Source organism: Cenococcum geophilum (assembly GCF_001692895.1).
Source record: "Cenococcum geophilum 1.58 unplaced genomic scaffold K441scaffold_24, whole genome shotgun sequence".
Classification (NCBI taxonomy): domain Eukaryota; kingdom Fungi; phylum Ascomycota; class Dothideomycetes; order Gloniales; family Gloniaceae; genus Cenococcum; species Cenococcum geophilum.
The window spans coordinates 105,091-128,367 of NW_027137582.1; the positions used below are offsets into that span (position 1 = coordinate 105,091).

Consider the following 23,277-nt stretch of genomic DNA (forward strand, 5'->3'; position numbering starts at 1 on the left):
CGAGGCCCTTCTCTTCCCCTTTCTCTACCTTCCTCATTCTTCTCCCTTCAACCCCTTGCCAATGCGTCGAGTAGCTGTCCAAGCCTTCCGCTCTGCTCGCCGGCCTTCCCTACGCAAGTTTGTCAGGAACCGTAACATAACGCTCGCTCCTTCAGGCCATGCCTTAGGCTTGCGGTCCATCTCTTCACGGAGGGAACGCGTAGCAACTACTCTTTTAACATCTTCTATGCATATACGTGGCTTCTCGGTTGCGCTCGTATCTGCCGCCGTCGCTTCCGGAGCCTTTTATGCGTACCGAGGCACTAATCCCAATTCTAGCACTAGCACAAGTACCTCTACGTCCCTCTCAACAGAACAAAGCAGGAGTTTAAGCGCATCTAATGTCTATTCAAATTCGCCACAAGCAAGCCCCAGCAGCGCAACAGCAGAGCAAGCCTCCGAATCTACGCGGCGAGCTCTAGTGGTAGGGCAAGGTTCACTATACACCGGAACAATAACTGGCGACGGCCCTCTGTCAAAGGAAACGGACGACTACGGCCGGAAGGTGCTTGAAATGCTGACACCTGAGCAAGCAACCCAGAAATTACGGAAGAACGAGGAGTCATGGCTTGTAGGAAGGGGTAAAGGCGTCGTCCGTTATGATGTCGTTCAGATACCCAGCAACGATCCGATTGAGGATGACCATGCGGAAAAAATAATTGAAGTACCACAAGGCGTAGCAGCTACGAATGATGGCTCATTGGCTAGTGATTGGATGTTTTGGGGAGTCTTCGATGGTCATAGGTGAGGAAGCCTTACTTACTGAGCTCTATTTCATATACTAATTTATCGCTCAGTGGATGGGTAACATCTGCGAAGCTCCGTCAGACATTAATATCTTTCGTGGCTCGCGAGCTCGATTCAACATACAAAAATGCGCTTGCAGATCCTTCGCTCATATTCCCTACCGCTGAAGCCATCGACATGGCAATTAAAACCGGATTTCTCCGTCTCGACCACGAAATAGTTCACGAGTCAGTCACAAAGGTACAAAAGGCACAGTCTAAGCTTGTCGCAGCAGAGCTACTTGCACCAGCACTTTCCGGCTCCTGTGCGCTTCTGTCTTTCTACGATAGCAGATCAAAACTTCTTCGAGTTGCCTGCACTGGCGATTCCCGAGCAGTTCTAGGGCGGCGAGGTCCAAGCGGCAAGTGGACTGCCACACCGTTATCTGTTGACCAAACAGGAGCAAATGCTGCGGAAGCGGAACGGTTGCGAAATGAGCATCCAGGCGAGCCCAATGTTGTCAAAAACGGCCGCGTGCTGGGTGGCCTAGAACCCGCACGGGCATTTGGTGACGCGGTATACAAGTGGAGCATCAAGACCAACGAGGAACTCAAAAGATCGTATTTCGGCCGCACAGGTTCAGCGCAGCTGCGGACACCTCCATACGTTACAGCAGAACCTGTGGTCACAACCACAAAAGTTGAACCGGAAAAGGGCGACTTTGTCGTTATGGCTACTGATGGGCTCTGGGAGATGCTCACTAATGAAGAGGTCGTCGGGCTTGTTGGTCAATGGTTAGAAGCTCAAGCAGATGGCAAGCGAGGCCAAGGCGGTCGGTCCGACTCTTGGTTAAAGAGCTGGTTTAGTGCTCAGAAAGGTCTACCAGTTGAACAGGCCGGACCTGATGGTGATAAGAGTGGTCAACGCGCTCCAATTCGACAACAGCAGTGGGGCATCAAGGCCACCCAGAATGACCGCTTCGTAGTCGAAGATAAAAACGCAGCAACGCATCTAGTGAGAAATGCTCTGGGGGGTAAAGATCAGGATCAGCTTTCAGCACTTTTGACCCTGCCTAGTCCTTATTCCAGACGATACAGGTGAGATCATACCCATTATATGTCAGCACTGAAAACCTAACAAAAACGATAGGGACGACCTCACTGTAGAAGTTATCTTCTTTGGCGAAGGTAACACAACCGGCAACGTCACTCTCAACCAAGAAGCGAGCGCTTCTAGTCCCGATATGAAGGCGAAGTTATAATCTCCTTAGCTTCATTCCCTCGACTTAACTATTGATACCCGGTACTTTCAGTTAGTCCTACCCTTGGGTTACTTGTGTGGCGTAGGGCGTTGATCTTGATCATATGCATACTCATGGTAGCGTCGGCGTTGGCCGGCACGAGTGCCAAGTTCATCATTTGCGGGCTATCTGCGTAACTAGCAGACTGGGATTGTTTCGTTGTTAGCCGCCATCTCTATCTTGAGATATGCAGGAGCTTGAGGTACTAAAATAGAACTACGTTCCATAAATACACAGCATATACTTTCACTATAGTTTTATTGGTCGTACAACCTCGAGCGTTTTCAGTTCCTGTCTGAACTGATTGCAAGCAGGGCTTATCGTCTGAAAGGTGTGTAGACTTTGCAAAAGCCGCTAACCGAAGCCTAATCCAATTTTCTGGGGAAAGAGCGGAGCTTAATTTTAGAGTATATATCCAGCCGCAAGGGAATGCAGAAGCAATATTGCTCCTGTCAAGAATTGCACCTTCCGTAAAGACGAATGTTGATGCCCACTCAAGTAGCCTCACAAATTTCAAAGTCGAGCCAATACAATATTCGAAGTAGTCACACAAGCCTCGTCTTCTAGCATGTAGATACTCTTCGTATTGAGGCTTGTGCAGCGCTCAATGGTTTCTTAGAATGAGCTTCGGATTCGGTGTATTTGCGAATCTCTTTGACAGCCTTGATTTGGTTGAGACGACCGCCTACTATAGTTTTAAATTTCATCACAAATTCCTCAGCTTCATCTTTCGACTTGAAGTCTAATGCGATGGATGCACACTGCAAGGTTTCTACCGCAGGGCGGCCCTTTCGACCAGACGGTGGTTTATTCCATAGGGCGCATAAATTCCAGCTCTCCAGATCTTCGTTTCCGGCGAATAACTTTCGCATGGTAATTTTCTTTTTCGAGTCACGATGCCTAATGGCGAATCGATATCGCTCGGTAGAATTCCGGCCGAGAGTTCTCTCTTCGCTAATCAAGATGTGAGGCTCCACTATTATCGCCGATGTTAGCACTTAGTCACTTTTAGCGGTTTGCACTATTACTTACGTTCAGTTTGCCATACGTAGTAGCCCTTGCTGCATTTCAAAAAGCCAACTAGCACAGGAGGAGGCGGTAGCTCAACCAATACGGACTCTTCCCCCATTTCGGTGGTGATTACAGACACGACATCCGGGTGTCTCTGGCTAAGAATTGACGCGACGGTGTATGTAGAAGAAGTCGTGACAGCTGTGATTTCACTTGCTACTTGAGACGGAACGGGTGACAAAGTTGGGACTATCCGGAAAGAAGAGCCGGGTTGGCACCACATCTGTACTTCCCCATCCCCGATAAATTGGTTGTGTCTGAGCCGGCTTTTGTAAGTCACGGCGCAGAAAACGCTTTCCGAGTATGCAGCAACGTCATAACCAGTGAAGGCCTTTTGAACTTTGTGTGTGTCGCTTCGAGATGCGAATCGATGCGCAACCGGGCCTCCTTTGCTATCTGCAATGTTCACATTCCACTGCCGCGGAGCCTCACGGCTGCCTGTTACAGTATATACGGGAACGAAACTGTCTCGCCTAAGGTCGATAAAAGACTGGATGCGGTCTGTAACTGCTGATCCTTCTTGAGACGTGCGGACGATTACCATGCGGAGAACCTTGTCCTTCGCCTGGAATATTAAGAGGCGCTCATTCTGCTCGGTATATGTCGACGCCAACTCGACATCTGCAAGTTCCTTTTCTAGTTCGGCAGGCTGTGTCAAATCGGGAGGCTTGATTATCGGCTTCATTGGCCAAATAGCAAACGCGTCTTTCTCCAAGGAGATAAACTCATTCTCATTCCAAGCTGCGAACCGTCGATATTCGTACTGCCTCTCAACGCCCTGTCCAATCTGCGCGACGATTTGTCGTAAAAGCGCATAGGACTGCGGTGGCTGTCGAGACAATGACGCGGAAAGGATTTCATGCAACCAATGTGCTTTCAGCAGGCTGAGTTTCTCTTCTATTGAAGACCTAATACCATTACTGGTGGACTTGAAGGTGCATTCCCGGAAGTGAGTGCATAAGATATCGACACCCTCAATTAAGGGAATGTCTTGAAGGCTGTCGAACGGTCTAGGACTGTCACGCCCGACCGCAAGGACAAAGTTTTCGCTGATTGTCTGGGGAATCTGTGGTATCTGCACATCGACGCTGGGACCTAGACGCCTGAGAATCTGTTCCAACGTTTGCTGGTTTCGATTAACAATCTCATGGATAGAGGTAATTAGACCAAACTGTATCGGTTCGACGATGAGATAAATTTTATATGTGTGCGCTTTCAGGCAGGATCGAAGCCTTTCCACCCTTTTTTGTGTGGACCTGTGCCAGAAAAGGTTGTCGAGGGCGGAGGCTTTGCCAGTTCGACGATCGAATTTGACATATTCGCGCAACAGGCTCTGGCATTCTTCCAAAGTAGATTTAAAGTTTCCAACAAGGGCGTCGATCTCCCGTTTGAGGTCCTCATATCTGGAGCGGTCCGGGATAGTAAGCAAGGCCTTCTTGAGCTCGGACAGCAGGTGGACCAGACGTTGCTGCAAGTCGATGACATCCTGTTTAAACTCTAAATATTTAGCCTTTGCGTTGTTTATTGGGTCGAAACAGTATTCGAGGAGCCAGTCACATATCCGAAGCGCAAGAACTATGTCACCGAATTGCGGGGCGGACATGCTTGACGTGTGAGTTGGCGTAAAGTTGTAGTGGGCCAAAAGCGTCAAACAGATGTCTCGGCTCGCAGGCCAAGTCTATTATAAAGGCGACACTGGCCAGCTTTGAGTAGCCGGGTGTGAGGCACCGGCGGGTACTTATGCGGTGTCTTTCAGCTGCTTCGCCGCGCCTCGTCGGCTGGCCGTGATGTGCAGAGCCAATCATTAGAATACGCCATGTACAGGGCTCAAGCATAATCTTTGTGTCAGTTCTGACCCCTCAGAGCCCGTTGCAGGGTGCTGGCTGGCGCAGCAGCCCACCATGTCCTGAAATATGTACTCATCACCGAAAGCGGCGCGCAGCCTTCCATGCACGCATAATTATTGCTGTCACATGTCCTTGTGCAACAGTCAGGGGGTTTGAAAAGTGAGGCTGCGAAGACGATGAGTGCTATTGAATGGACTCTTGAATGGCTGCAGCGATGGGCGCAGTTTCAATGGTTTGTTCCTATCCAGCGCCCCGTCGCTACAGCCATTTCAATAATATCGGTAACTCTCGTGGAGCCGAACGTCGCCCACCCCATCAAAACGATACACCCCCTATAACTCTACCAATATAACTTTATATTTTATAAATAAAACCTTATTTTATAACCCTTTACTAGAACTATAAAACTAGCCCCTATTTATATAATTTAAAGCTAAATTAGTAGGACTATAAGGGGTATTATAGGGTACTAGTTTTTGGGGTGGGGTAGCTTAAATTAGTTAGCGCAGAGTCTTAATTTAGGTTTCCACAGCTCTAATAAGACACCCCTTATAACTCCACCAATATAGCTTTATATTTAAAAATAAAGTCTTGTTTTATAGTTCTAGAATAAAGCTATAAAATCAGCTACTATTTATATAAATTGGAGTTATGCTGGTAAAGTTATAGGGGGTGTATCGGAGATGCGTGACGTTCGATATTATTGAATGGCTGTAGCGTACTACGGTATCAGGCATAAGTTTCGTTAGTATGCGTGGAGCTTGGCAAAAGAATTCCTTTTTTCTCATTGGTTACTTTAAAAGATTATCGCGCATCGTTAGTCGGGTGACCTGTCTTATCCTTGTCGAGAATACGTGTCGGACGGCGTACTAACGGAACTTACAAGGGGGCTACCTAAGCGGGCTGCCGCTCCCTCCCTGCAAGTTTGGTGGCAATATAGTAATGTCCTACGACAACAGTATGGATACGACTAAAATGCCACAAAACTTGCAGGGAGGAAGCGGCAGCCCGCTCAGGTAGCCCCCTTGTATGCCCGGTACCGTAGTATGCACGCCCTTGCATGACTTCACATTTTCAGCCTGATGAAATGTGGACGCTTCACCGTTTCTCAACTTTCCATGGTCAAGATTGTGGACTCAAACTCCAAATCGGCCAGCCGCATATCAGACGACCAGCAAGGCGCAGCACTACCGCTCGCGCTGCCAAGACTACAGCGTCGCCCGACACTGTGCCAGCAGTTCAGCCTTGCGTTCGGCTGAACTGCCACCAGTCTGAAATGGAGCACCGCAAATTATCATATTATGGACTGTCTCGCCGTGTACAATTGTGCTTGAGCTAGCTGGCATCCAAGTCAGCTGCGATTGTTGTTTCAGGCCATATAGCTCAATCAAGACAAACATGGCTGATGAACGTGATGCTGCCGGTCCGGCTGCTCTTCTCGACACATTGACGCGGCCAGAACTGCAAGCTGCAGCAGCAGACTATGATGAGAACACTCGAGTAGGTCGACATCATATTTCAATGCCCTGGGGAGTATACCCGGCGCTGAACCGTTGACTAAACCACCTATCATAGAGATTCGACGTTTCACCCACCAACAGTCAATTACTCGGACGATATACTGTCCTCTGTCTCGTCATCAACCGAACAATCGGCTCAGGAATCTTCACTGTCCCTCCAAAAGTCCTTGCGGGCACAGGAAGTGTTGGTGGATCGCTCTTCGTCTGGACAGCCTGTGGAATTATTTCACTCTGCGGTTGTTACTGCTGGTTGGAGCTAGGCTTGAGTCTGCCTTTGCGAACGATTTTGGAGAATGGCATCGCCAAGCAGGTCTCTACACCGCGAAGCGGCGGTGAAAAAAACTTCGTACGTTGACTTCTCGTATTCCTTCATGGTGGCTGTCATGAGACAACCGCTCCTCATCCTTGGCTTTGGTTCTTGCCAAACACACCTGGGCAGATGTCGTCTCCTCAAATATGCCTATCCACTAACACCTGTCAGCTCGAATACATCTTAAAAAAACCGCGTTACTTCATCACATGCGTTTATGGCATCATGTTCCTCGTCTTGGGCAATATTTCCGGAAATGCTATCGCGTTCGCCATCTACGCCATGATCGCCTCAGGAAAGGAACTCGGCCAAATCAACGAGAAAAGTCAACGCGGAGCAATCTACGCCATCTCCATTGGCCTGCTAACGTTCTGCGCCGGACTACACATCTTCACGCGCCGAGGCGGCATAATCCTCAGCAACATCTTCGCCACTATCAAGATAGCCATGGTGCTGACGCTGGCGATTCTAGGCTTTGTTCATGCGGGTGGGAAGTTTCTCCAGAGTAAGGGTATCAACGAGATGGTGGTTCCGAATGCGCCATTCAACATCACCTCATCGATGATCAACAACGCCACAAGCACCAACTTGGGCATCCACACATCATTTTCCACTCCGAGGCACGACCTTGGCAGCTATGTGGAATCTTTCCTTTTCGCTCTCTTCGCCTTCACAGGCTTCCAGCAGCCCTTCTACATCCTTAGTGAAGTGAGACGGCCACGTAGAGTATTCCCCAAATACGTGCCAGGCGGCATGATCCTAGCCTTGGTCCTCTACATCCTCGTCAACATCGCGTACGTCTGCGTCGTACCTAAAGAAGCCTATACATCCATACCCACCAACACAATCGACATGGCCAGTACGTTCCTACGCTACCTCTTCGACTCTACAATGGGGCCACATACGGCCCAGCGCGTCATGGCAGGCCTAATTTGTGTTTCGATATTTGGTAACGTGGTTGTGATGACGTTTACAGCCGCACGCGTAAAGCAAGAGATCGCAAAAGAAGGTATTCTGCCATTCTCGTTAGTCTTTGGGACAGGTCACACCACGCCGGGATCGTGGATCAAAGCCAAGTTCTGGGACCGAGACGAACCATCCCGCAACAACAATGACCATCTGCAACTAGAAGACCACCGGGAAAAGAGCCCGATGGCCGCGTTGGCGTTGCACTGGCTATCCTCTGTGACTTTGATCGCCGTGACCGGAATGCTGAAACCCGTAACAGCTTACAGCTTCCTAACCTCACTGTATGCATACTCAAACAACGTCATGATCGGCGCGCTCATCAGTGGCGGCCTGCTATATCTAAAATTCGACTCGATTCGCGACAACTCGGCCAGGAACTGGAATACCCATGCTAACTACGTGCCGCTGCTCAGTCCCATCCATGTCGTCGTGTATTTCAGCGCCACGTTGTTTTTAACGTTTTCGGCTTTTGCGCCGCCAGCGGCCGGGTCACCGTACGCCAATGCCATCAAAGGGTATCCGTGGTGGATCTTGCCGATGGTGTGCTTGACGAGCCTGTTATGGGGTGTTTTTTGGTGGTTGGGGTTGTGTGCGTATCAGTGGTTAAAGAGGGTCACACTCACGGTCCAGAGAATACCTTATATTGAAAGGGATCAGGACGGAAATTATGTGCAGAAGGCAGAGTTGGTGGAGCGTCAGTGGCTGATTCATGTGAAGTCGGATACAAAGAGCGAGAGGGGTGAGGATGCATATGAGATGACAGGACAGACAGGTAACGGTATCACGGAAGTGCCAATAATATAAATTCGGGGCGGTAAAGGTCCGCATCGGAGTGCTCTAATAGATATCCCTTGCACAGATAAAGTGTATTCGAGGCTCGGCTGATCGTCGGTCAGCGAAAAATCACGTGTTCAGCCAGCCACCTGGCACATATTCGCGTATATCCACAGCGCCACTAGCGCTGAGCTGTGGATATACGCGTATCAAGGGCCGCCCGCTGATCGAGTCGCTGATTGACGCCGACCATAGAGTAATTATGGCCATTAGGGCCCCAATTATATATAAAAAAGTCCTCCCTACCTAATCTTTAATCGCGGTAGCACGTCTGCTATTTTACCTACTATATAAAATAGCGCTGACTAACCGCATAAAAATTAATATCGCTAATAATGCTAAATTATGCGCTAACGCGTAGTATATCCTCACCCTTATATATACCACAAGGCCTAAGAATATGTCTTTAGCGTATAATCTAAAGTAGAAGGAGTTTAAGTGTCACGGAAGTAGGCACGAACTAGAATACAATGTACTAAACGGGGTAGTAATTGAGAAGGCTACGTACGCGTAACTATACGTGGTTGATACAAAGACATTTGGATGAGGAAACGGAACGGGTCTGGTCAACGTGGTCAAAGAAATAGGGGTGGTCGTGGGACGTGCGTAGGTGTTACGGGACGAACGTGCGCGGGTAACTCCCGTGACATTAAGGTAAGAAGGACATAATATCCCCTCTTCTCCTTCTCCCTTCTCTTCTTCTAAAAGCGTTATACCCTACAGCTAACGTGTTATCTAGCTTTAGGTCTTCTATAAATAAAAGCAGTACTATAATAGTAATACCGTTATAAATGTAAGGGGACTTTATAGACAGGGGGCTATAAGGACACGATTGTGGAATAGGATAGATTGGTAAGAGAGACAAATCCTTAAGAAGGTAAGGTGTAACGGAACCTTGTAGCAAGTACTACGATAGGCTCGTTAATAGGCTAGGTGTGTAGGTGATGCAAATTAAAGTTAACAACGTAATAATAACTAGTGGAGTGGTTACCCAATAGATTAACTCTAATTATATTCTAAGAATCACTATAAGGAAGGAACTATCTAGGTAGGGACTATAGTCCTTTAAATACACGACCGTACTCCTAAGAAATCCTTCTTATACGTAATGTACGTATACTCTATTTGCTCTATTATAGATTATATAGATTATACAAATTACATAGATCTAATTATGTAACTTAGTTACTATTTCTTATTATATAGCTTAACTAGTTTTATCCTAAACCATGCTTATATTAACTAACTAGCTTCTTTTAACTCCTCTCTAAGTAGTCGTAATATTGTACTTAAAGCGTCTATAACACCATCTCCCTCCTCTTTATCTTCGTCCTTAAAGATTTTAAATATCTTTAAGTTGTTTACCAGAGGTATAATATCTATTTAATTAATTTAGTTAATATTATTACTTATTATACCTAAAGCTTCTTCTTCTTCTTTTACTCTTTGCTATATGCGTACAGTTTCCTCTATACTATCGCTAGGTAAGATAATACCGTCTCTATATTCTTATTGTATAAAAAAGGGGTTAGTTTACGTTATATTAGTGAGTTCTTCCTCTTAATAACCTTTTTTTTACTTAAAGTGCACTAAAGCAAACGTTTAATTGTCTTGCGATATTCGCTTTATTCCTAATATTAAGTATACGTATCCTATAACTCTTAATAGTTATTAAATTCCCTAAGTAATTTATTATAGGGTCTTATATTTAATTTACTGCTATAAAGCTTAATAATAAGCTCTTAATTGCGCTGGCGGAGCTTTATTACTCTTAGGATGCTAAAAAAGAGGCTACTAATACTTAACAACGGGCTCTTAATTCTCGTTTGGCTGCATCCACTTAGTTAATCTATCTTAAGAAGGTACGTAAAAAGGTTTATTTTAAGGAGTAGAAGCTTATAGAATAAGGCTTATAGAAACTTAGTAATAAAAGAACTAGTCCTCCCTTAACTAAATAGGGAATAGTTTTAAGTAGCTTAGTAGCTGCTCCTCTTAAGTCCCCCTTAAGTAACTTATTCTTTTATAATTCTTCTTTATTACTATTACCTAACCTAATCTCTTTTAATACTCCTATACCTTTCCTATAGCGTTTTTTAGATTCTCTAGTAGCTCCTAGGTAGTCTTATTATAGCCTATTTACTTTACCTTGTACTATATTTTATCGTTAACGTCCTTATAACTAATAATCTTTAAAACTTACTATTTATCTTCTTCCTATCCTCTATATATGTTTACTTTATAAACTAGTAGCTTAATATTTCTATATACTAGCTCTAGTATTATAATATACTATATAGGGTAGATTTTTATCTTAGCTAGTAGGTTTAACTTAAATATAACTAGTGAAATTCTTTAAATAATTTTAAAAGGTCCTAGTTTAATATAGTCCAACTACTTACTTAGTCGTTAACTCTTGAAATTTTTGTATAGTAGCTATACTTTATCTCCCTCCTTAAGATCTAGTCCCTTAAATCTCTTAGCGTTATAGTATTTTTTTATTCTTTATTATACTACCTTAACTGTTTCTATAAGGTTCTTATAAAGATCCATTAATATCTTTATTCTTTACTTAGCTATACTACTTATCTTCTTTACTTAACGTGGCGATAATAATATCCTTAGCTTATATCTATAATTCGCCTTAAATAGTAATATACCTATTCCTTTTTATGGTGTCGCATTATATATAAATTATGTCACACGGGAATGCAGGTATATGGTGGTGTAAGGACTCCATAAGGTGGAGCAGTCTCAAAGGATGAGAATATATACAACAGGCGAAAGCAATCACGTAATCTCAGGAAGCTCCTGTGGATGTTTACGTACCTCCCCCCCTACCAACAAATTATATAACTAGTAATAATAATACTTAATTATTCTGTACGTAATTAATATAATGCCTTAGATACTACTCTAGTGTCTAGTTTAATCTTTCCGTTTAACTATCTGTCTATAAATAATATATAGTAAAAGTTGCTACTTAAACTCCTTATTCCGCTAAAAATACCTCCTAAAATACTACTATAAATCTTAAATCTCTATCTAATATAATCTTACTTAGTGCTCTATATCTTATAAATACTTCCTTAATATAGATTTTAGTAACATCTTCCGCTAAGATCTCTTCTATATATACTATAAAGTATCCCCACTTTATAAGCTTATCTACTATTACTAAAATTATATTATAATCTTATCCGGTAATAGGGTCTTTTAACTTTAGTAACTTAATAATAAAGTCCTATAATATAACCTCCCATAGTCTTTCTAGTATTTTAATAGGTTATAGCTGTAAGGCAGTATTGCCAGGGTGTACGGTAGGGAGCAGGCAAGCCGAGCATGAGTTACATAGGGAGTCGATGGAAGAGGACGATATGGTAATGAGGTAGGCAATAGCCTCGTACTGAGACGAACCGATGGGGGAGGAAGGAGGCTGCAAGCCCGAGGTGCTTATAAGGAGGTGCCAAGGGCTAGCCGAAGGCTAGCCTTGGCGACCCCTGAGAGCCCCTAGGCGATGCAGCCGAGTAAGGGCCAAAATAACCCTTACATTGCCCCCCCCCTTGGTTAGGGCTGGCCCCCAGCCCATATCCCAATAGATTGATTCTATATACAGAAAGGTAAGCAGTGCAGAAGCCTTGCTTATACAGGGAAATAAAGAAATAGGGGAAAAGGACCAGCCAAGCAGCCTCGATAAAAACCTTAACCTATAGCCAAAACCCAGTGGGAAAAAGGGCCTATTTTAGGTAGGAAAAGAGCGTCTACTAGTGGGTAAGACTTGATCGTATACGATCAGTCTTGGAGACAATCCCCTACGATTAAGTCTTGACAGCTCTATGGCTGACAGCCAAATAGTCTCCACTTGGAGCCGGCTTGATCGCAAGAATATCCCTTACATTCCCCCCCCCTTCTTGCGGTCAACCCCCTCTATTACCTTGCGGTAGCGGGAGATTATAGAGGGCTCGTCCCGGAAGGGGTTTGGAGAGATGTCCGGTCTTATAAGCTTTTGAAGTAAGCTGGAGCTCTTGGAGCAACTAAAGCTTTGCAGAGATGATCGCGTAGGATCTTTGAGCTGCTGCTATATCTTTTGGGTAAGCTATAGCTCTTGATGCAAGCTGGAGCTCTTAGAGCAACTAAAGCTTTTGTAGAGATGATCGCGTAGGATCTAAGAGCTGCCGCCATTCTCTTGGGCAAGCTGTAGCTCTTAATGCAAGCTGGAGCTCTTGGAGCGACTAAAGCCTTGCAGAGAGATCGCGTATGATCTTTAAGCCGTAGCTCTAGGAGATAACCGCCTGCGGTTTAGTCTTGGCAGCCCTTTAGCTAATTGGGCCGTAGCCCTTGGTTGTATTTAATCTGGAAGAGAGGGTAGTAGCTGTAGCTTTAAAAACTAGCCGTTAGTTCTTTGGATAGCTATTAAATAGTAATTGGATAGCCTCTAGGGTAGCTGTATTTAGGGTAACTAAGCCTAGAGTATTATAAGCTAGCGCAAATTGTGTACGATCCCCATCGCATATAACACCCCCTTAACTCCTACCAAAAAGCCTTTGGATAGCAATTGAATTACCTTTAGGTCGCCGTCAGGGCAGAGCTGCACCGCTGTACGACTAATTATATGCAAGTATACTAATCGCCTTTGGAGATGATTGTGTACGATCTGGATAGCCCTAACCTTTAGCTAGGTAGCTACCGTCTTCCTTATCTCCTAATCCGTATTTATCCAACTGTAATATGCGGATGCGATCTGCCAGACGTCTTGCTGGTGTAGCTGCTCTACAGCATACGTGATTATCCTAGGAAGGTAGAGGACCTAATTTATATTCCAACACCGTTATACGGATGCGATCTGCCAGGCGTCTGCTAGTGTACCTGCTGTGTTGTAGTGAACGTAATTGTCCTAGGTAAAAATGGAGGATTGTAAAATTGCTTGAGGGCGAAGCCCTTAGCTTGCTGTGGGCTACTACCTGGAAGGGTGTAGGATCGGTTCAAATGTAAGGCAGTATTGCCAGGGTATACGGTAGGGAGTAGGTAAGCCGAGCATGAGTCACATAGGGAGTCGATGGAAGAGGACGATATGGTAATGAGGTAGGCAATAGCCTCGTACTAAGACGAACCGATGGGGGAGGAAGGAGGCTGTAAGCCCGAGGTGCTTATAAGGAGGTGCTAAGGGCTAGCTGAAGGCTAGCCTTGGCGACCCTTGAGAGCCCCTAGGCGATGCAGCCGAGTAAGGGCTAAAATAACCCTTACAATAGCCCTCTATATAGCTTATACCTTGTTAGTTTATTTCTTTAGTAATTTAGATACTTTTTAGTAACCCTTTTAGCTATTCTCTAAATTCCATTAATAATATACTCCTTTTAAAGTCTTAATACTAAGCCTATAGCTCCGTTGTGTCCTTAAGTTAGTCCCTTATAGAAGTCTTCTATAAACTACTTTGCTATACTTCTTAGGATATACTTTACTTCTTAGTTTTCGTATATATCCGCTTATAGATCTTTTAGCTATATTTCTAAAATTCTTTATATCTAAAAGCTTTTTAGTATTTTATAGATTTTCCCTAACTTATCTTTCTAAGTTATTATAATTTTTAGATAATTATACCTAATTAATCCGTCTATATCTTTTCGCAGTAAAGCCCTTAATAACTTTTTATTATTTTATAGTTTAGCTTTTTAACTTAACGTATTAGCTTATATATTATCTATACCCTTAGTATCCCTTGCATAGATAGATTCGTGCTCAAGATGGTGGCCCGTGCTTGGCCAATTACTGTTGCGAAAATCTAATTAAGCGAGCCTCGCCCAACAATCAAAAGGTGATGTTCTTTGACGTTATGCACGGGCCACAATTGCATCCACACCATCTATGTAAGGGATACTAAATCTTAAAATAGTATTCTATAAGTATCTTTACCTATCTAACTTATCTTTAGTTAAGTTTCTTTATTATTAAAAATTCTATTAGGTTCTTATAGTCTATTTTAACTATAAATAGTTTCTTTATACCTTATAAGAATACTTTTTATTCCTTTAGTGCTATAACTATACCTAATAACTCCTTATTATAGATGTTATAGTTTAACTTTAGTAGTATTATCTTCTAACTATAGTATGCTACTAGATGCTATCTATTTAGATACTGTTAGAAATATAGGGTGACTTACCAATAACAACTACTTAAGTAGGGTTACAGTAATATTAGTTAATTCTTATTGATAGGAATAAGGAAAGGGGTGAGGATTTTAAGGTTCCTTACCACGCTAGGGCCACGTCAACACGTGACGGCAATATGCTTTATATAACGGCAACTTGCCTTATTCCTAACACTAGCAACTCTTCTTTTTATGGTTGCTATATATATATATACAAACAGATAGTATATAATAATACCAGATAATATACAATAAAACCAGATAATATGTAATTGTTTATATTAACTTAATGATACAGGTAAGTCATATCCAGGGGCACGAAATACGTATAGTATCGTATGCTCTTTTAGATAGTGGTGACTGTCTTCTATATTGAAGCAGACTACGAGGTCTATATACTGATGCGCCTCCCCCTAATTAGTCAGTGCTTCGTAAACAAGTGGTTGGTGCACTAACGCGTAAACAGTAGTTAGTGCACTAACGCGTAAACACGTACTTGGTATACCGAACGCGTAGGCACGCGGTTGGTACAACAGGTGCTGTAATTATATACTAGCGGTACTTGAAAAATGAAACCACCTATATACAGCCTCCGTAATTGCTTTAATACGACTATAGGACACAAAAGAAAATATATAAGAAATCTCCTCCAAGGTGCCGTCTAGGCTACTTTTCAAACGGTGCTTCAAGCTAGTTGTAAGTCCTGCTTACAGTCCGTAAAATAAACCGTACGGTCTTCTAACGGGCCGTAGATAAACCATATAGCCTTCTAACGGGCCATAAATAAACTATAAGTGCTCCGTTAGTCTCATTCTACCCATTCTATAACCTCCAGATTAAGCTTATTTATATTAATTAGGGTTCTAAGAGCTTAACACGGCTTTGCCTTAGTTATGGCGTCTACTAGGTTATTTCCGCCGCTAATCCATTTAACCTCTATAATCTCGCGTTGTTTATAGGCCTAATGTAAGTATATAAGGTCGACCATAAGCCTCTTCTCCTATGTCGTACCTAGCTTGACTAAGCAGTCGTAAAGGGACTTTAAATCAGTGCATAAGACCAGGGGTAACTACTCCAGTTATAGGATCTTCTGGACTGTTAATTTAATTGCGGCTGCTATATTAAAGCCATAGGCTAGTGCATATAGTTCAGAAGCTAGTACACTTTAGGTTACTCATTTGCACTTAATTAAAGACCAGTGCAGTATATTTACGTCCTAATTACGGTCCGTAAGTACAAGTACAAAGCCGATTTGCGATAATAGGTCCTTGTTATTGGTAAAGGATGCGTTCGTAAATACTAGTAAGCTAAGGGAATTTAGGTCTAGTGGTACAAAAGTAAGTCCCCTTACTGCATTGTCAATTTGCCACTAAATGCGCTTATTAAGCTGCTTAATATTTTCTTCTTATGGGTCTACTACTTGGGCCGCAAAGGACAAATCATAGGCAGATTTAGGTTAACAGACTATAGCAATATAGGCGCCTCTTGCGCGCTAGGCGACGTATTAGTCCTTTATATTTATAGTTTTACGGGTCTCTCCACGGGAGCTAGTGAGGTCCGTAGGCTTTATTGTAACAGGCTTTAGGTTTTAGGCTTGGCGTTCCTAAGTCAGCTTAATTAGGTTACCCTTTTGGGTAATTAGGCCTCTATTAAACTTAATCGGATTCTACTTAGTTAACTATTCTTACGGCTTTGCTAAGAACTTGGCCTCCTTTAGTTCCGTTTCTTTAGCGTCCACAAAGGTTTAGTCTGCTAGGAAGAGGGTATTGTCTATTTAGAGCCCAATAATGCCAAGGCCATTTAATTAGGTGTATAGGAGGCAGGGGTTATAGGTCGACTGTTCCATTTTAAGTCTACTAATATAGTACTAGTGGTACGTCTTAAACCAATGGTTTCTAGCTTCTGGTACTCCATATAGGGGTTTTACAACCCGTAGAATTGTTCCTAGTTATAGGTTAAGCTTACAGGGTGGTCATATAAAGATGTCCCTACTTAGGTAGGTATTAGACTGCACATAGGCTTATAAGATATCCCGTAGGTAAAGGGCTATAGGTTTAGTTTGCTGTAGGCCAGGCGTAAGTGCAAGTATAATCCGTTAGCTAACTTATTAAATTATAGGCGATTGCGTAAGGACCAAGTCCTTCCCTTAGTTATTATAAGCTTATATAACGAGCCTTAATTTTTTAAAGGCTTTATTAGTACTAGGGTACTTAATTTTATTAATAAAGCGTGAGTTAAATATACGGACGCCTTGCGGAACATCTCTCTCCGTTATAACCGCAAAGACACCCTTTTTAAGTAGTCTATTAATCTCTTTGCGTTATAAGTCTGTAAATGGGGCTTTCTATACTAGAACTAATATATCCGTATATAGAGATTGCCTTACGGATATTCCTGCGGAGCTTGTGGATATACCTACGGGGCTTACGGATATATCTACGGAGGTTATATAGTTCTCTATTACAGGGTTCTTAGTTATAGGGTGCTTTTAGGGGCGTCCTTGATCACGCTTTATAGGTTTAACGGGTTTAGTAAGTTTCTAGGGGACTTTTAAGGTAGGTAGGGGTGCTTCTAGTTTATCTAGTTCGGCGGGTGCTTCCAGTTCGTCTGGTTTGATAGGTGTTTCCAGTTTATCTAGCTTGACGTTATAGTTGTCTTCAGGCCGAAAGTAGGGTTTTATGGACGTGCTTCTAAAGCTAATTAGCCCGCTAGGGAGTTATACGCAGCACGTCTTGTTTTCTACGGCTAGTAGACAATAAGGTCTATTCTAATTGCCGCTTTTACGCTATATAAGGACTTTAGAGTTAAGCGGGAGGTCGTATACTAGGGTTGTATTAGGTCCGTTGCAGTAGTGCAGGGCGTTATTAATAGTTTATTTAGCCTATAGCTTAACTATCTCAGCCATCGCCTTCCGTATTGCAGCTGCTCGTTCCGTAATAGATGGGGCAGGAGGATCTAGGTTACTTATCCTTAGGTAGGCTCCGTAGACTAAAAGGGTAGATACTAGTCCGTCCAGGCTAGCGGTGTTATTGACAGCTTTTACGGCTATTTATAGAGTTAGTTCCTTTTAAATGCCCTTATATTTATCTATAATAATCTGGTAAGCTCTCCGTAAGGCTAGGTAAGCTCGCTTAATAAGCCCAACGGACTAATACGCCTTAACTGGAACAGCTTTTGTTAATATAGCCATGGCCATAGCATACTGCTAGAATTCCTTACTAATAAAGTTCCTACCGGCGTTGTGGGTAATATACTCAGGGGGTCTAATATATATATTAATCCAGTAGGCCCGTAAGGTGTCCTAGGTATGTTTTACGGATATACTTTGCAACCAACGGGCGGCTTAGTAGTGGGTTGCCTTATCGATTATATATAGTACTAGGCTGCCGTTAATATACATAATGTCTACGTACACTAAGTGGTTAAAGTTAAGATCCTTATAAAGGGTAAACTTAAATCGGCCTAGGGAACGTCTGTATTTCTAGCAGTAGGAGCAGTATTTAGTTAGGTGGTTAATTACCTTCCTATTAACGTTGTTATGTCTAGAACGTTTAAGGACTCTATATAGTTTCTCAGCTAATAGGTGGCCAAAGCGGCGGTATAGGTGGTGCATTTCCGTACTGGTAAGGTAGCACGGGTTATAGTTAAAAGACTCTTAAATGTACGTCCGTAAGGTCTCTCCCTATATAAGGAACAGGTGTCCAAATCGTCGTGTAATTGGCAGGGTAATATGCTTGCCTTCTAGGGTAGTTATAGGGCTAATCAGGGTGTCCGTAACATTGTTATAGTACACTTATAACCTATCCATGTCTATAAGACAGAGTAGGAAGGGGGTGTCTGCTTTTACTATATAGAAGTTAACTAGGCTAATTGGAGTCTTGACTTTAACTGATCTAATTAATATGGTTAAGCTAATGCCAAACTGGACGTTTACGGCCCTAGTCTGCGTAGTATCAATATCCGTATTATTATTTGTGGTGGCCTTATATATAAGGTATTATCTATAGCCTACGGTAGACTTCTTAAAGGCACCTATGTCAATTATAACACCATAGAATTCCTTAGGGGTATAGCGTTCTATAGTAATATATGCAAATAGGTCCTATTTGTGGTCTATAACGGGGGTGCTTATGGAATAGTTTTTAGGCGTAACTAAGTGTATAAAGGAACGGTCGGCTAATACAGTCGTAATATTAAAGGCTTAGCTGTCCATAAAAGGTCTAAAAGTAGTTAGGAATATCTTTAAGGTCTCCTGTTCCTAAGCGTCTAAGTTAAAGTTAATTATAAGGGCTTCCATTAACTCGTTAAGAGACTCCTCTACTTCCTCTTCTTTATACTCTAAGATAAACTAGTTAATCCGTTTATTAAATCTCTTCTTAGACCTGTTGCGTTCTTCCTAGGTATGCCTTATAGACCAATATCCTTCCTTGCTGTACACGAAGCACTTCTAGCTAGTTTATCTGTGGGGGTATGTTTTTGTATAGGGGTTGCCGTGGGGGTTACGGGGACTTGGTCGATATGTATACTACTAGCGATAGCGGTGGTCCGTAAAGTAGGCGTCTGAGTCTGTTTGCGGATATTATAGATATTAAATATCTGTAGTAAAGGCTTGAGTGCTGCCTAGTGGGTTTAAGACTTTATATATTACAATAGAAGACCGTAGGTCGTTAATAAGGCCGGCTAAGGTATCTATAGGCTTATAGTAGGCGTATTTATAAGGCTCTACTTCCTGGCAAGCTGTAATAAGTTTGTTATATAGAAAGTCGTCTATTCGGAGCTTAATGTTAAGGCCATGCTATAGATGCCAAAGGTCCTTAATGAGGATTTACAGACACTCTATAGTCGATTTTTCGGTATTCTTATTAATTACGGTCCGTAGCTTGGTCGCATTCCATTAGGTAAGGATATTACGCTTATATTCCGGTCCTTTAAAGTAGTTACGTATAGCTTTATATAGCTTATTAAAAGGAACACTAAGGGGGTTACTCTTGAGGTTAGTGTAATAGTGGTTAAGGGCTAGGCCGCGTAGCATAGTAGAGTAGGCTTGGCTAAACTCCTATTTAGGGATATTAGCCTTTTAACAGAGGTCTGTAAAGATAGTTAGTTTAAAGTTAAAATTATCGTTTTTACCGCTGTACTTAGATTCGTCGGTATAGAGCTTAGCTAGGTTAGCTAGCTCCTTACCGTAGGTCTTTACTTAGGTAGGTTGCGGGTCTATAGCTTGCGGATCTATAGCTTGCGGATATATAGTATACGGGTTTATAGCTTACGGATATATGGCTTACGGATATATAGTTTGCGGATATATAGGTTGTAGATCTATAGCTTGAACAATAGGGGTAGTTTGGTCCGTATTTTGGTTTATAGGGGTGTTATAGTCTGTAGCTTAAGAGTAGGGTGTGGTTTAGCCAGTAGGATTAGTTCTAAAGCCGCTTAGGTCTATAGGACGAATTTAGTTAAGTATGTTAGGTATAAGGCTAGCAATCTTATTAAGTTTAGGAGAAGTAAAGAGTTTGTTTTTAGCATTGGCCTAGTCTAGGATTTCCTCCTTAGTCCATTCCATTTGGTCCTCCTTATGTATTATATTATATAATAATTATATAACAGTAACTCGTTTATCCCTTTTAACCTATACACCTTGGTTACGTAGGAGGGTTTGTAGGTTACGGATAGTAATAGGGTTATAGGTCTTAAAGATGGCTTCTATAAAGTCTACAAAGTCTTCCTAGTATTGCTCCTATAGGTCGTCGTCCATAAGCTCAAAATGTCCGTATTTAAGGATTTTAAAACTAATATAATCGTTAACGTTATCTATAGACGTAACGTTAACTCCTTATCTCTACTTCTTTTGACCTTTACTAATTTGCTTACTTAGGTCTGCTATACTGTGTAGTAATGCGTAACGGGTGGAAGAGGTCTTATAGTGGTCCGTAAAGGCGGTTGATGTCCGTAACAGTTTATAAAGGGTAAGGAGTTTCTATAAGGTCTTGTAACGGTCCGTAGATGCAATTAATAGGTCCGTAGTGGTTTATAGAGGGGTAAAAGGTCTCCGTAAGGGGTCTAGGAGAGGTTAGGGTATTAGAGGAGGGTGTAGTAGGAATAGGGGTTTAAGGTTTAGAGGAGGGTAGGGGTTCTATATAGGTTTATATTCGCGTCTATAACTTCTAGTAGACCGTACTAAGACTTAAATAAGTATATAGAGTTGGAGATAAGTCCGTAATCCCCGACTTCTAACCTTCTAGTAGGTCGTACTAGGAGTCTAAACGGGTGGTCGCTGTCAAGTATCGCTTGGGGGGAGTTGTTAAGTGATTGCTGATCTGTGCGCGCTTACTAATTAGTGTTTGTATTAACTTAATAATACAGGTAAGTTATATCCAGGGGCACGAAATACGTATAGTATCGTATACTCTTTTGGATGGTGGTGACTGTCTTCTGTATTAAAGCAGACTATGAGGTCTATATACTGATGCGCCTCCCCCTAATTAGTCAGTGCTTCGTAAACAAGTGGTTGGTGCACTAACGCGTAAACAGTGGTTGGTGCACTAACGCGTAAACACGTACTTGGTGTACCGAACGCGTAGGCACGCGGTTGGTACAACAGGTGCTGTAATTATACAGTAATAAAGCGGTAGTTAGCAGAATTTAGTAGATAACGTAAAGACGGGTAGGCCGCTAAGACGCTAGTAGTAAGCGAGCCAATGGCGATTTTCTATACTAGGCATGGAAAATCCTAATTGGTTGGCAAAAGTCTATACCACCACCTAAATTAATTAGGCGCGGCGCTCTTAGCAAGGATCTAACTAATTAGACAACTTTAACTAGTGGTTAAAGTTCTATAAGATCTTAACTTCTCTAAATTTCCCTCTTAACCCAACCTTTAACTTATATACGTAGAGTATTTATATTAACAAACGTCTCTAGTGCCTTATTTAGGTTTACCTTTGTTATTATATCTACTGGGTTATCTTAGCCATTAATCCATTAAATCTTAAAGAGTTCTTAACGCTTATAGAACTGCTAAAGTGCTATAATATTAATTATAAGACGCTTCTCCTTTATAGTACTAAGCTTAACTAAACACTTATAAAGGGAATATAAGTCGGTATATACGATTATAGGGATAGCGGGAAGTTTAAGCCGGTCTATAATTATCTTAAGGGTAGTTCCAATTACAATTACTATATTAACTCCACTGACTATTCTATATATCTCTAACGCTAAAACGCTTTAAGTAACGAGCTTACTTTTAGTTAAGCTTTAATAGATAAGGTTACTGTGGATTATAAAGTTATTTTCTCTAGTAGATTCGTTTGCGATAATAATCTTATATCCTAGCTAGGAGCTAAAATCTTTATTATTTATAAACGATCTATTAATAAATATAAAGAGCTTGGCGGTAGGAAGGTTAATAGGTACGTAAAGTAATCCCCTATTAAGATAGTTCATTTACTAAAAAAGACGCTTATTTAGGGTAAGAATGTTATCCTTAGTTAGTTCCTAGTATTAAGCGGCAACAGAAAGATTAAAGGAAGCCTTAGGTTAATAGATAGAAGCCATATAAGCTCCATAAACGCGTTACTCTATATATCCTTGCTTTAGAGAATTAATGTTAACAATATCGATCTTCTTACCTTAACCCTTTTAGTGTAGAGTAATAGAGCCCTTATTTAGGAAGAGGATACATCTATTAAAGAGTAATAGTATTGCTAAGTTAAGTCTTTCCTTTGGCTTTGCTATAAGGTTTGCCTTTACTAGCTTATCTTCTTTAAGAGCTAAGAATTAGTCGTCTCCTAAAATAATTATATCATCTATTTATATGCCGATAATTCTAAATAGAGTTCCTATAGTTATAATAAGGAAGCAGGGATTAAATATGGAAGTAGTCATCAAAAGCTTCTCCTTATAGTGCTTACTGTAGGTAGCCCACTAATAAGTTCCTGCCTCTATAATTCTATATAATAGCTTAAGTACGACTATAATCGTATCCTTAGGATATTAGTAGCGAATTTGCTCTAGAAGGTATACTAGTATTAAGCACTAAAGGCGCGTCTCTAATTAGGTATAGGCCTAAATAATATCTTATAGGTAAACCGCTATCCCATTCTTTATTAAAGAGGGAGCTAGCGTAATAATGACTTATTAACTAGCTCGTTAAATTATAGGGGATTATATAAGGATTACTTCCTTACTATTATTATTATAACCTTAAATAACTAGCCTTAACTTCTTAAATGGGGTATTAGTAGCTTTGCCTTTAATCTTATTAACTATTCTTAACTTAAATATACGGACTCTATTAAACTTAGTAGGGTCATATTTCTTAAATTTAAAAACTCCTCTTGTAATAAGACCGTCGATCTCCTACTTATTAGATACTTAAAAAGGAGCTCCTAAAGTTATAATGCGGCCTTCCTTTTAGAGCTATTTTGCGAGTTTAAAGTCAGCCTTCTCTTTAGCTGTTATAAAGGCTATTAATAGTTTATCTCTATTCTTAATAGCGGTAACAAATTGCTCTT

At 42.0% G+C, this 23,277-nt stretch overlaps 3 protein-coding genes across 3 annotated transcripts; 2 read left to right on the forward strand and 1 right to left on the reverse strand.

The window, feature by feature from the left end:
* Positions 1 to 61: 61 nt before the first annotated feature.
* K441DRAFT_563218 (phophatase 2C family protein-like protein) lies at positions 62 to 2,026 on the forward strand (the record flags this gene model as incomplete). Its single annotated transcript, XM_067643599.1, has 3 exons — positions 62 to 783; positions 837 to 1,862; positions 1,915 to 2,026. The coding sequence occupies 3 exons, from the start codon at positions 62 to 64 to the stop codon at positions 2,024 to 2,026; spliced, it is 1,860 nt and encodes a 619-aa protein (XP_067503351.1).
* A 602-nt stretch (positions 2,027 to 2,628) lies between these two features.
* On the reverse strand, positions 2,629 to 4,739 carry K441DRAFT_696714 (uncharacterized protein; the record flags this gene model as incomplete). Its single annotated transcript, XM_067652921.1, has 2 exons — positions 2,629 to 3,041; positions 3,098 to 4,739. The coding sequence occupies 2 exons, from the start codon at positions 4,737 to 4,739 to the stop codon at positions 2,629 to 2,631; spliced, it is 2,055 nt and encodes a 684-aa protein (XP_067503352.1).
* A 1,819-nt stretch (positions 4,740 to 6,558) lies between these two features.
* On the forward strand, positions 6,559 to 8,586 carry K441DRAFT_562861 (amino acid transporter; the record flags this gene model as incomplete). The annotated part of the gene is made up of 2 exons (XM_067643578.1): positions 6,559 to 6,849; positions 6,985 to 8,586. Coding segments are annotated over 2 exons (1,893 nt in total), but the record flags the coding sequence as incomplete, so codon positions are not given.
* Positions 8,587 to 23,277: the final 14,691 nt, after the last annotated feature.